At 48.5% G+C, this 13,901-nt stretch overlaps 1 protein-coding gene across 1 annotated transcript; it reads left to right on the top strand.

The window, feature by feature from the left end:
- The first annotated feature begins 1,096 nt into the window (after window positions 1–1,096).
- Window positions 1,097–10,294, top strand: LOC142584988 (innexin inx2-like). Its single transcript, XM_075695392.1, has one exon. It carries the CDS (start codon window positions 1,333–1,335, stop codon window positions 2,416–2,418), a length of 1,086 nt encoding a protein of 361 aa, XP_075551507.1. The 5' UTR covers window positions 1,097–1,332; the 3' UTR covers window positions 2,419–10,294.
- The last annotated feature ends 3,607 nt before the right edge of the window (window positions 10,295–13,901 follow it).

Here is a 13,901-nt window from a genome sequence, read left to right as displayed (position 1 = left end):
CGTGTAGCATGTGTGGGTTGATTGACCAGTTGCCTTCATCCAAAATGTTCACGTATCACGTCAGTGACCCCTGTGGCAGAAAGGATGTTCCGCAACATGAAAGAAAATAAACTAGTGCGCTGACAGGCGTAGCTTCTTCATTTACTGTTCTGACACATCAATTTACGCAAAACAAAGATGCGCGTACGAATTTCTTGTGTTGCCAGTTACCAATGTTCTCACTAAGCCACCCACACATGCCTTATCAGAGTTGGGTTTATCAAAGATTCTGACAAAATAGGGCAGCGTGACAGAGGCAGCAACACCAAAACAAACAACGCCCAGAGCGGTCCCGCCCTTATAGGCAACGCAGTGACAGCCGGCCGGAATTTCTGCGACTCGGCGACTGCTTTCCTTCGGTTCGACCTTGGCTACGCATCGCTTGACTCGGAGACGCGACGCATTCTTTTAACGAACGGCGCCGAGACGATGCGACGATGACGACGAGTTGGCGCACCGAAAAGCCAACGCACGCCGTCGTCACACGTGAAACCGAGTCTCTGGGCGCGTTTTGCCCAGCCGTTTCCAAGTGACGAAATCGACCCGCGCTTTTTGGTACCGGCGGCCACACAAGAGCGGGCAGCAACGAGCCATCGGCAAGCAAGGCCCCAAGCGCGGGGAAACCGCTGGCAAGTTGGTGGACGACCCCTCCGCTTCGCCCGCCCTCCCCGCCGCCGAGCTATGGTGGCATGGCTCAGCAGCAGAGTCGGAGGCGACGCCATTTCCTCGGAAGAGGAGAGAGAGAGAGTGCACCAGATTATCGTGGCATCCTCCGAGCAAACTCCCCCCACCCCCTAAAAGCCTCCCCCATTTGCCCTCCTCGTGAGGGTCGGGGGAACCCCGCTGACAAGAAAGGTTCAGTCCGTCTCTCGAGCTATCCTCCTCCCGACAACAGCCTTTCCGTATTTTCTCACGAGAGAGGAGGAAGCGGGCAACGCGCTTGGGACGCACAATAGTTCAAAACGAGGCGCGCTTCTCGCCCAACTCGATTGGTCGTCGTAAGTCACGTGGTCTGTCTGCAAGCGTTACGGTTGGTTGCGTGCAGGGTACGCTGCGCGCCGCCGACGTTCCAACTTCGCTGCTCGCCGGCGAGGCCGTTCTCTTTTGACAGCTGCATCGCTGCGGCGTACAGCGGGCTGCGTAGTGCGCGGAAGGGAGAGCGTCGTACCGCCTTTTTGTCTGGCTGCCGGCGGCGAGCGTACTTTGTGTGCGTCGCCGCGCCGCTTTAGCAACGAACGAAACAACTGTGTATTTTTTTAACCGGTCGCTGCCGAAAACGAAGCCGTCTCCGCCATGGATAAAATATTCGGAGGACTCAAGAGTCTCATCAAGATCGAGACGATCGTCACCGACAACCATGTGTTCAGGTTGCACTACAAGGTGACGTGCGCGCTCCTCATCGCCTTTAGCATCCTGGTCACGAGTCGGCAGTACATCGGCGACCCCATCGACTGCATTAGCAAGGACAGCGTGCCCACGCGAGTGTTGGACACCTTCTGTTGGATCCACTCGACGTTCAGCGTTAAGGATGCCTGGAACAAGAAGGTTGGCGTCCAAGTACCTTACCCCGGCGTGGACAAGTACACACCGGGCGAGCAGCGAGTGTACCACGGCTATTATCAGTGGGTGTGCTTCGTGCTGTTCTTGCAAGCGGTGTTGTTCTACGTGCCCCGCTACTTGTGGCTCGCCTGCGAGGGCAACAAGATCAGCACGCTCGTGCTTGACCTCAACTCTCCCATCCTGTGCGACGACAAGCGGAAGAGCAGCCGCAAGCTTCTGGTTGAGTACTTCATGAACAACATCGGTCACCACAAAATGTACACTTTCTACTATTTCCTCTGCGAGATCCTCAACTTCGTCAACGTCATCGGCCAGATCTACCTCATGGACGACTTCTTGGGCGGCGAGTTCTCGACCTACGGCACCAAGGTCCTTGAGTTCACCGATTGGGATTGGTCAGTCCGCTTCGATCCCATGATCAAGGTCTTCCCGAGACTAACGAAGTGCACTTTCCACATGTACGGTTCGTCCGGCGATGTGCAGAAGCACGACGCCATGTGCATCCTGCCCATAAACATCATCAACGAGAAGATCTACGTCTTCCTCTGGTTCTGGTTTGTCATCCTCGCAGTGCTCTCCGGTCTCGTGCTTGTGTACCGCTCTGTGCTGTTCATCTGGGCTCCGGCCAGATTTCACGTGCTCAAATCCCGGGCGCGTCTGGCAAACGTCACCTACCTGGAACGCGTGCTGGATCGCTGCAAAGTGGGCGAGTGGTTCCTGCTCGACTTGCTCGCCAAGAACCTAGACCCTGTCCACTACAGGGATCTTATCTCGGACCTGGAAAAGCATTTGGAAGGCAAGAGCCTTGAGCTCGTCTGATTACCCACTCTTTTTCCTTCGTTGCGATGTCTTCTAGTGTCCGCGGACTTCCTGCATTCATATCAAGTGGTTTTTGTACGATATCGCGGTAGCCTGTGCAGTTTTCGATTTTGTGCAGTCATGCTCCTAGAAAATTTCGCACCGCTCATTTTACTTGGAACCGTGCCTAAAGAAATGCAGTAGGGATAACTCCAATACACGGATTAAACGCCGGCAACGTTTCCGAACGAAGCACTTGAAGGCATTTGGTGAAACGTTCAATTTGAGCTACGACAGCGGTCGATAGCGTTAACGAGCTTTTGCGGAAGCGAAGCTTTGGAGGTTAGCGTGTCGCAACTAGGAGGGGGAGGATGGTTGTTCCGCCTCAGTTGAAGCTCGACCTTGCTCACAGGGAAATAAGTAGCGGGCCGCAAGTTGGGAGTGTGCACACGCACGCACTAGTGTCACGTCGCTCTTTCCAGTGCCTTATGCATTCGCTCACCCTGGCCTCGTTGACAGTGCGGCAACGCGATACCGTATAGCCGACCGCGCTCTCGGGCTGCATCCCGTCGTCGCCATTGGGAGCTCACCTGACACTGCCAGGCGGAGATCGATACACGAGGCAACAACGGTGCTCGGTGCCGCGGGCTCCGCTTTCCATGGCGCCGAAACGTCCCGCCTCCGCCGCGTCGCTTTTGGAACACGAGCTTGCGTTCGTTGCAGCGTCCATCAGAACGCTGTTCGTTTAGAGCCCGGAGAAATGTTCTATCGGAAAAGAAAGTTGTGAACACAGAGTTCGCCTCACCATGTGGGTAGGTTCGCAAATGTATTGCGCTAGTCGTTCTTTCGCACGCGCTACTCGAGCACTCGAACATCACGTGTGTTTGACCCACGTAGAGAAGTACTACGGCGGCCTCATCGGACCGACTGACCGCGTACACTCGAAGTAGATTGCTGAGGCTATTGTTGCCGAAAATAGTTACTTGCTGTAATTATCCCCAGATAGCGACGTTTGACCAATGTACATAATTTCGGTGTAGCGTTCCTTTTCTTTGTTCTCTACTCTTCCTGTGCGGGCCATGCATTATTATGGTTGGCCAAAATTGTTTCCCAGATGGGCGCCGCAAAAAGAAATGCCAAACGATATAATCTGCCAGTGGCGACGTCATGCAGAGAAGCAGCTGCTTGCACGGCTGCCCTTTCGATTAAAAAAAAGAAGGGAAATTGAACAGCGCAGTTGTGAGCAGGCACATTTTACTTTCACGTTGAGCCTTTGTAGGGCTCTCCCAGTCGTTGCAGCCTCAACGTCCCATTGAGCGCCCTGAAGGTGACGTTAATGTCGCGAAAATATTTACCTCCTCCATTAGCGAATGCATGGCAGTTATTTGTGTCGACCCCAAATGTGTTAGTTGTTATTTTAGGTCGCCTTCTTTCTCACGCTGTCTTTTTTTTTTTTTTTTTGTCGAAATCATAGCCTGCGACCTTTCCTCAAAACAAGGAACAACGCAGGAATGTGGAGGGGACCAAGGATTTCACCTACACACTGACCGAAAAAACGTAGACCGCCGCTTCGTGATTTAGCAGTCATTGCTCCGTGCCAAAACAGAGTTTTGCGCTGGCAACACAAAGACGCGTTATTCGTTTCTGTGTTTTGTTCCTGCGTCGCCGTCCCTTTGTAGGCCCCCCACTTGCGTGACGCGCTCTTGGTCGGGTTCAGTTCACGCGCCACGCAGCTTACCAGCCATGTGGGACGCGGCGTGACTTCGTTTTGCTTTTCTTTTCTCCCCTCTTCGTGCAGGTTTCCATCTGTTCTGTCAGTCGCCGTTTTGTGTGCTTGCTTGTCGTTCCTCCGTCGTCGCAGACCCCGGCTCGCGCACTGCTATAGGAGGACAGGCACCGAGAACCGTGTTCAATGCGAGGCATTTAAAAAGCTAAAGATACAAAAAAAGAAGGGGTATTGAAAGAAGAAAGCCCTTTTCTTGTCGCACCTGGGGTCTCTCTTCCCATCGCCATCCCATCCCCCGCATCCTGCAGGGTCCCATCACGCTCATTGTCCTCAACGCGGACAGGATGCCAAGAGCGACGCCCGCCAGGCCTAAAAAGCAAGCTGGCGGCATCCGCCCGATCCGCCGCAGTTTCCCTTGTTCGGTGGCGTTTAATGAATCCGAAAGCGAGATCGCAATCAGCTTTGGCGTTACCGCGCCGTGCCTACGCCAACGTGCGCGGAGAGAGAGTAAGCGACATCGGCCACGCTCGCTCGCTACGCGGAAGCGAGGGTCTCGCGGCGCATGACGTTTTGCGGATGACGCAATCGCGCCAAGGATTTTTCGCGCTCAAGGTGGCCTGGCAGCTCGCGGCCCCGGCGAATCGTGCGTAGCGTGTGGTGTCACGCGCGACGTGGCTCTGCTTCTGACTCGCAACGGACGCGCCCACGTTGTCCTGGCTGCGACTCGGTCCTTACGCACCGCTTGTCTCGAGAGAGGAGACGACAGCCTACACTCGCTGGGGCCAGCGCACGCGACTAGAATTTAGTGCGCGGAAAATTCAGTGGGCGTTGAAACTGGTATCCGGCCGTAGAAATGGGTTTCTCCACCCGTGGCGTAGCAGCTGGCTGGCGATGACTCTAGGAAATGATACGCGGTGTGAGGTGGCGGCGAGATGTCTTGGCGCAGGTACGGAGAATCTGTTAAATGATCGGCACGAAACTGGAAAATGCTGAATCGAGTACTGGCCTTTATTAGTGCAGCCAATACATTAATTAATATGCCAGAAAATGGAACTTTTCAACGTCACTACGGAAGTTAGTGGCATGTGTGAAGACAACAAAAGCAACATGTTCTTTTTGCTAAGTTGGAGAACTTTTCAATCGCTTCTCTACTGCAGTTTGAGACACACCTCACTACCATTTTTGGCATGCTTTTACTTTGCGGATTGGAAATGAAAACTTGTGAGAGTGCAAAAAAAAAAAAAGCACCATCGATAACAGCCGCTGAAAATGATATTTCAGCAATGACTTTCAACAAATGGTCATAAGCACTTACTTGCAGTATGATCTATGATAGTAGGTAGTTCATGCTCCAAAGTGATTGGACAGGAACACATTCCTCTCATGAAACAGTCTGTACTTGCAACACTTCCCAAGTGGTATAGATGCAAGGGTGTGCTAAGGTCACAGGACTATCTAGAAAACAGTCAATTGAGGTGTTTCTTTGTTGTTGCACTTGATCAACCTTGTATGTTTGTAAGAACAAAGCTGTAAGGGCTCAAATGTAGGGCTGTCAGGTATTCAGAGATGCGCAACTGGCGATTTGATTGCTCAGCATCTGCTACATTGCCATATAAACATGTACATTGGAACTGCTGGTTTGGACCTACCACTGATTACATAATTTGCTGGGATGTTCCAGTTGCTGGCATCGAAGCAGCCATTATGTAATGCATGATGGGTTCTTATAGTGCCCAATTCTTATCCAGGTTAGTGCAAGAACCTTCCAAATACAAAACACAACTAACTGATGAAATGCAAACAGGACAGCTAACATTGTGTCCAAGTGTATATCATACTCTTGCAGAATCACCGCATGAGCTCAAGATAGATTTCTCTGTGCAGAGGTTGTCAAAGTTATTTCAAAGTCAGAAGTCATATCCTATAGAATGCTCTAGGCAACTTTAGTTGTGCATTCGCAGTTTTTTGAAAAGGGAGTGTGTGAGTGAGTGTACTTGTAGTTTTGGAACGTCAAGCGCAGTTGGAGAGCAATGAAGTGTGAAGAAAAAAAAAATAAGGCTGACATGAGTCCGAAAGAAGGTTCATTTTCCAAGCTTTGGCTATTTTGGGCTGTAACTCAATGTAGGAATACTAATACCACTGCACTTTCAGGCCATTTATCGTACTGCCATATGCAGTCAAAATACCAATAGAGCACTTAGGTGCTTCTTTACTCATCATGTTTATGTTTAATTCTAGCAACTTAGCACTGTTACCATTCAAAGTTTCATTTTTTTCTGTATAAACTAATGCAATGGAACAGCTAAGTTATTTTTTCACTTGATTTAAGCACTGAGGATTCTGAGGCTGCAAAGCAAATGCGCTCTTCCCTGCAAACAGTGACAATATGCCGTGGGAATAGTTTCAGCAGGTTGCTGTATCAGTAATGCAAGTGGAGACAATCTATGTTTGTTTTTGAAATTTCCATGCATTGTATGATTGAGCGTACTGTGACTTCAGCAGGCTCTGAAGTAGCTGTTGAATGTGTAGCTTTTGCAATCTTTGGCCATTTCTGGAGACCTGAATCATATCACTGTCGAAAGATGTTTACCGCACTCCCATCGTCAACCTTGTAACTTCAGGGCATTGTAGCCTTCTGTGAACACTGCCACTTTTCCCAAAGTTCAGCCATGTTGCAGATAGTGTGATACTTCATGCTTGAAACAGAGTGAATGGAATGCAGTTTAATGTAGCTTTTATCATTCTCGATGCCTTTTTAGTGTATATATTACCAAATTCTCAGCATCTGCAATACCAAAAAGTGGGTGCAATGCTCAGTTTGTGTTTTGTTTATCACGTAGTGGATGTATCATGCAATTAAGTGAAGGTTTGAAGTTTGGTGGAAATGTTTGCTTTAGTTCTCTGTGTGTATGTTGCATGAGTGGAGCTGTTATGATGTATGCTGTCTCTGATGCTCTCACATTGGAGAGAGCTGTCCGTGGGAATTGTTCATGGTATGTGGCAAGTTTGGTTACTTTCATGAACTCATTCTCATTCGTGTATGTAAGCAATAATCAAGGACCAAGCAGTGCCTGTTGTGTAGGCACTAGAGTTAAGTTTTTGCTGTGCTGCAGTTTTTATGCAAATTTCCAACCTCTATGACATGTGACCAATATCTGAACATTCCCAACACAGCTTTCTAAAGATAAAGAAGCCCTGGCCATTATACTGTACACAGCATATTACAGTCCAGTGCTGCGTTTCTTAAAGTGTAATGCTATACAGATGCTGACAGTAGAACAATTGAGTAATTGATATCATAAAGCAGTGAAGTTCTTGTTGTGCTCCAAGGGCGCGATCGGATATATTTTGTTCGATACGCGTTCTGTTCGGTTGTTGCAACGTCACAAAGTTGCAGTATGCTAAATTTGTGACAGCGGGGCGGAGAGAGCAGCCAATCGGGAAGCGGTGACCTCCCCGGAAGTTTACTTCCGTCGTTTGTCGTCTGCTTGCAGACAGTATACTACAAAACGAAATATTTCTCGTCCTCCAAATGAATGAAATCTTTATCTGAAAAAATGTATTTTTTCTTCTCAAGCCCGAACACGTTTTCAAATAGTAGTACGTGTCACTACTGCAATTTATAACTATTAGTTTCTTTGCGTCGTCTCTAGGTGGTGTCGCGCACAGCGAGAAGAAAAATAAAAAACGACGGAAAGAGGCGCGCTTTTCAAGAGGCAGCGACAGCATTCCAGATAGCTGGCACATTTCTCTGTACAACCAACGAATTATTTCTTTCGAGAAACAAAAACGACGCCGAAATTCACTTTCTGCCATTTCTTCAAACGCGTTTCCCACCACCACCCGCTCTCCTCCTTCCTCTAGAAACGCCACCGCAACAATCTAAGTCCCCAACGGAAGCGCCCTTTTCTCAAATTAAACTATGGATTGGATCCAAACGTGCCATGCCGCAGCCGCGAATCGGATCCAATCCAATCCACCAGACGCGCCATTCGAAGCCGTATGATTGCTCCAAACTTCCCAGCTCCCGTCGGGTTCGGCGCCTAGCAGACGAAATGCTCGGTGGGAGGATGATTGACAGGAGCGTGTCGTCATTTTGACGTCACCAGAAACGTGGCCGCGCCCCGCGGCTGGCGACCTCGGCGCGGAGTAGGCCAATCGCGCGCGCCGGTAACCGAACGAACGCGCCGCACAATCATCTCCGATCGCACCCCAAGTGACATATGTGTGTAGTCCATGTTGTTACTACGTTTTGTTGGTTGGTGAGTCCCATTTCATTTCATTAAGGTGCTCCTTATACCCCAGACAGGCAAATTTAGTGACACTTCAAACGAATGCACTTTGCCTTTAGTGTCACTCCCAGGCTGTCGGATAGAAATGTCTAATAACACTTGCTTTTGAGTGCACTTGCCAGGGATTGCGTCCAATGAACTCACTTCATTGCGCTGAAGTGTGTAGCCTCGGTAACAGTGCATCAGTAATATTAAATAAATGCTCCACCACAGAATCGGCACTAATTCTAAAACCACTTTTTCATAATTTCAGAGCTTATGAATATCTATATGGTATTAATGAAGCCAGAATAAGCTTGAAACACTCATTCCAGGGGGATTCTGCCAATTTGACTCTTTAGATTTTCGATATGTTCCGTGCATGTATTGACTCAAAGCAAATAGGTGTGTTAACGAAATTATGATATCTTTATTTTTATTGCAATATTTATTCTAAATAAGCATTTATTTTTGTAATAAAAGAGTAATTGCTTCCAAAAATTTAAAATGCTAAGTTATATCAAGCTGTACAATTTCATCTCCAAATTCCAAATGACACTTCATTTTGCTGTTGAGCACCACACCTCCGAAAAGACACTCAGCGAAGCAAAGGGCGTGTATTTGAAGTGTCACTAAATTTGCCCGTTTGACATGGGACAATTTCCATGTTACCACGTACAATTCTCTGACATCACGGACAATTCTGTGAATATGACACTTAGTGTATTTTGAGAAAATTTTAAACATGTGAAGAGTCGTCTTCTTTGCCTTATATACAAAAGCTAACCTGCCAGTGCTCAAGAGTAGAAAGCAGTTTGTACATGACTGCATGAGAAATCTCAGTGGGTGTTTGCTAGCAGCTATAAGGGGTGGTCATGTGAGCATTAATATCCAATGATGCAGGATGGTAAGTGGCTGACTACTGCCCTGGTTGCATGCTAATCATATCTCACAGACAGGGTGATGCATCTTTTGAAAAATGTTTTGTGACAATTTCCTGACATTTATGTGTAGCCATGAATGTGAAGCTACACAGATATCATGTCCACATTGCCGAGTGTTGGTGAGAACACTTGTTTCCTCTGTCATTTTTTCTTATTTTCTTATAACTTGCAAAGTCGCAAAATTAACCATTCTTGTAAGCCTGTGGCACGGCAAATAACAAGCTGTTTTTCTCAGCCGACCAAGCTATAGGAATGGTCACTTTTTTGTGGTAAAGGTTTCTGTGTTTCATGTTCACTGTGGTTCTATTTATTCAGGTGACAAGTAGCATCCAGTATATGTTTGTTGTTTTTATCTTTCTTTTTTCAATATGCACACATACTCATTTCCTCTGACCAGAGCCAAGCGAACAATGTAGTCTTCCATTGAATCTGTAGGTTTTGTGACACAAGAAATGAATGCAACAGTCCTGAGCCAATACAGAACTGTTCATCTAGTTTTTGTTGTTCATTTTCAAGTTCCCTCATTTGTTATTTTTACGCCAAGCTTGGAACAAATTTTTTTGATGTGTCATTAATCATTGTCTGGGGCTAGTTCATGTTTGATTTCTTCTGTGGAAGCCTTTCATTGTTTACTTGTGTATAAGGGGGACCATTTTTTCTTCATTACATATCCATCTTGATGCTTGGCATGTCCAAGTAATAGGTACGAGTAAATACCTGCAATATGTCTTGTGGTCACCGGTATGCATGAACTGTTCATGTTGGTATGATATTATGAATGGAAAAAATGTTGAGCGCTGTGGTTGTGTATTGTGAACTTGTACATGGTTTTTGGATTACACATGGTTTTCTATATGAGACTTGTACTGTCATGCAATGCCTTATAGCTCTGCGTGACTCGTGTTCTCCTCAATGATGGATGTTTTTTCTTAGTAATAAAGAAAAAAATATGGCCATTATTGTAGCATGTGATGCCCCCTGGAACCTTATAATCTACACATATTGCAAACACTGGAGCCAAGTTACTTGAACAGGTTGGAGTGTAGGCAATGAGATTTGGCTGCTTCGAATATATTAGTGTCTCTAGGGCCCAGTATTACTGGGCATTATGTTTCTCATTGGTGCAGTCACAGATGACTCTTGCAATGGCAGTAATTAACAGATTTGGTTAAATGACACCACTATGAAAGATGGCTTAGATTACTGCTCAATGTGTTGCATGCTTATCGCAGATGCTAAAAAAATACAGCTCTAGAGAGCTACTGTGACAGTTGTGTGAGGGTGTGTAAGAAGGCTAAGCATCATAGCTTTCCCATTGTGTAAAGCTCATATAGTAACACGAGAAAGTACAAGGAATCAATTATAATAAAAATTTGCTGCCATAGCAAGAAAAGCCGCAGTTGCGTCTGAAAGGCGGAGCATTAATAGCGACAGCAAAACATTGCACATCTACATTTAAGAAAGTTTTGTAGTTTCATCGGTCTTACGGATTGCAGTAAACAATCGCTAATTACCAAGCATGGTGTCACGCGCGCAGAGGCCAACGTGAACAGATTTCACTCGATGACTGCTAACATTCAAAAAAGCGTCTACGAAACTTGAGACACCTAACAGTAGGCTCCCGGGAATATGGCACACATGTAGCCACCATACATCTCGGCTCGCCCATCTTTGCGCCCACTGCAGACTACCTCCAAGCTAGGGCGCGCAGGCTGCGTATGCGCTCAGCCGCGCCATGCGCACCCACGGCCGGGCTAGACCAACACCACCTGGAAGCACAAGGCCTTTTCGCTCCTATCCACGACGTCATGTTACCTGGTCCGACTGCCATAGAATCTAATGGGGATGCTCCCGAGTAGGCAACAATGATTTTGACGTCACTGCTTTCATCACGCCAGCCTTCTATATGGAAATTTCGGGCCAGGTAGCGGGACGTCATGGATCGGAGTAAACAGGCCTTGTGCTATCTGGGTGGTGTTGGCTAGTGTTTGGATCGGACTGCTGGTACGATCTGTTGGGAACTCGGCGCTGACGCCCGTGGTTGTACCTGGGTCGCAAGCCCCAAGGGTAGCGTTGGCCTGGCGGCCTGGGGTACAACTGGAAGCATCCGAAGGTCCCGGCAAAGCATGAGTCGACTGGTAACAACGAAACAACTTGTTTATTTTAACATCGCAAAGAGTTGGCGGTCAGGTTGACCGAAGTAGAGAGACGGGAGAGCACTTCACTCAACAGAAGAAATCGGAGCCCTCCCTTTTGCGTCCGGGGGCAGCTGTTTTTATACTCTCGCAGTTGAGGGCAAGAAGGAACCCCTCAAAAGACGAGCACGTGAATGTACAATGGGCTAATGGTGACGCACACTGTCGTAGCGATGCCGTAGCACCATGACGAGCACGATCTCGTAGCACCCTGTCGAGCACGATCTCGTAGCACCCTGTTGTAGCGCTGCCGGTCGGGCACAATGACTGTAATGAGAGGATGGTCCCTGCTTTGGCATCGCCTGTTTCGGGCACAATGACTGGAATGAGAGGATGGTCCCTGCTTTGGCATCGCCTGTTTCGGGCACAATGACTGGAATGAGAGGATGGTCCCTGCTTTGGCATCGCCTGTTTCGGGCACAATGACTGGAATGAGAGGATGATCTTTTGCGGTCGCATCGCCGCAGTCGCGCCTGGAAACACCTGCCGATGAGTGTTGCGGCGACGACGATCGGGCCAAAATGTCTGCCGCCCCGCCGCAGTCGCGCCGGCAAAACCACGTGTCGCAGGCGAAACGCAACAGACCGCCCCGCCGGGGGAAGGAGATCCCGATGGACAGGGGACTGCATCCGCTGTCCGGAGGGATGTCGCTCGATGATGCTCATAACCGAAGTCGGGCGTCCCTCGACGTTTCTTGAGCGCAGCGCACAGAGAAGGCCTCGTTCTCTTGTTCAGGTTCGCACGGGACACTGCAAAGTGACTTCGGGAGAGTTCACATTTTTGTTCTCGTTCCCGGTAAGCGTTAGAACTACGCTGAAACTCAACCGCTCAGTCAGCAAGCACGGCACAACCCTCACTAAGCCCTGCCAGGCTCTTTCCCCTTTTTATACCACTGCCTAGTTCCTTACAGTAGTCTAGCATCACTCAGAACGCGTCCACAAATTGAAAACTTGCACTAGAAAGCATATCATCACTTTGAAACACTAAACAAAAGCAATATGTTAAAAAAAATCCTGCCTCAGAAAAAAAAACATCAGTAACAAACAATTTTGAGGCTGATTCCTACGTTAGGGGCTTCGACTTAAGCCATCGGCGTTACCGTTGAGACTCCCCTTTTTGTAACGCACCTCAAAGGAATATTGTTGTAAAGCGAGGCTCCAGCGCAGGAGGCGGCCATTTTTGGGAGAGATGGTCTGCAGCCATTGGAGAGGGCAGTGATCCGTCTCAATGATAAACCTCGAGCCGGCTAGATAGCATGACAATTTCTGAACGGCCCACACGAGACACGCACACTCTTTCTCGGTGGCGCTATACGCCTGCTCACGACTGGTCAGCTTACGACTAGCATACAGGACGGGGTGTTCTACTTCTCTATTTTCCCGTTGGCACAGTACAACGCCCATGCCTCGCTCACTAGCATCGCACTGAACAATGAACCCTTTTGTATAGTCTGGCGATCGTAGCACAGGCTGGCTTGTTAGGGCACTCTTTAGGGCGCCAAAAGGTCTTTCCTTTGTCTCGTCCCAGACGACTGTTTGAGGCTCTGTTTTTCTTAGAGCATCCGTCAGGGGAGCCGCGATATCAGAGTACCTAGGGATGTACCTCTGATAGTAGCCGGCGACACCCAAGAACGACCGAATATCGGTCTTGGTGCGCGGTTGCGGAAAGTCTCGCACAGCGGCCACTTTTATTTCAGAGGGGCGGCGACGACCCTGACCAATCACGTGACCGAGGTAGACAACCTCGGCCTGTGCTAACTGGCACTTAGGAGCCTTGACTGTCAAGCCCGCTTCGCGCAGGCGGGTTAGCACTGCCCGCAAGTGTGCCATATGCTCAGACCAGGATGCGGAGAATATCGCTACGTCGTCTAGATACGGTAAAGCGAATTCTTGCTGTCCCCGCAACACTTTATCCATGAGACTTGAAAAACAGTATGGCGCGTTCTTCAAACCAAAACTCAACACTTTAGGACGGAATGTTCCCATTGGTGAAATGAACGCCGCATACCTACTAGCCTCTTCTGTAAGTGGAACCTGCCAATAACCCCTGACAAGATCTAGGGTGGAAATAAACTGAGCGCTACTAACTTTCTCAAGGCGCTCCTCGATGTTAGGGATCGGATAAATTTGATCCTTAGTGATGGAATTAAGCCTGCGGTAGTCGACGCAAGGACGAGGTTCCTTGCCCGGTACCTCAACTAAAATCAAAGGGGAGGTATAATCACTCTCACCTGCCTCAATAACACCGAGCTGTAGCATTTTCTTTACCTCAGCCTCCATAATATCGCTCTGGCGGGGTGACACCCGATACGCCTTGGATCGTACTGGCTCTGTGGAGGTAAGTTCTATATCATGAGTAAGTACAGAAG

Source organism: Dermacentor variabilis, chromosome 6 (assembly GCF_050947875.1).
Source record: "Dermacentor variabilis isolate Ectoservices chromosome 6, ASM5094787v1, whole genome shotgun sequence".
Classification (NCBI taxonomy): Eukaryota; Metazoa; Arthropoda; class Arachnida; order Ixodida; family Ixodidae; genus Dermacentor; species Dermacentor variabilis.
Note: the sequence above shows the minus strand (reverse complement) of the source record. Positions and strands in the feature narration are given on the sequence as shown.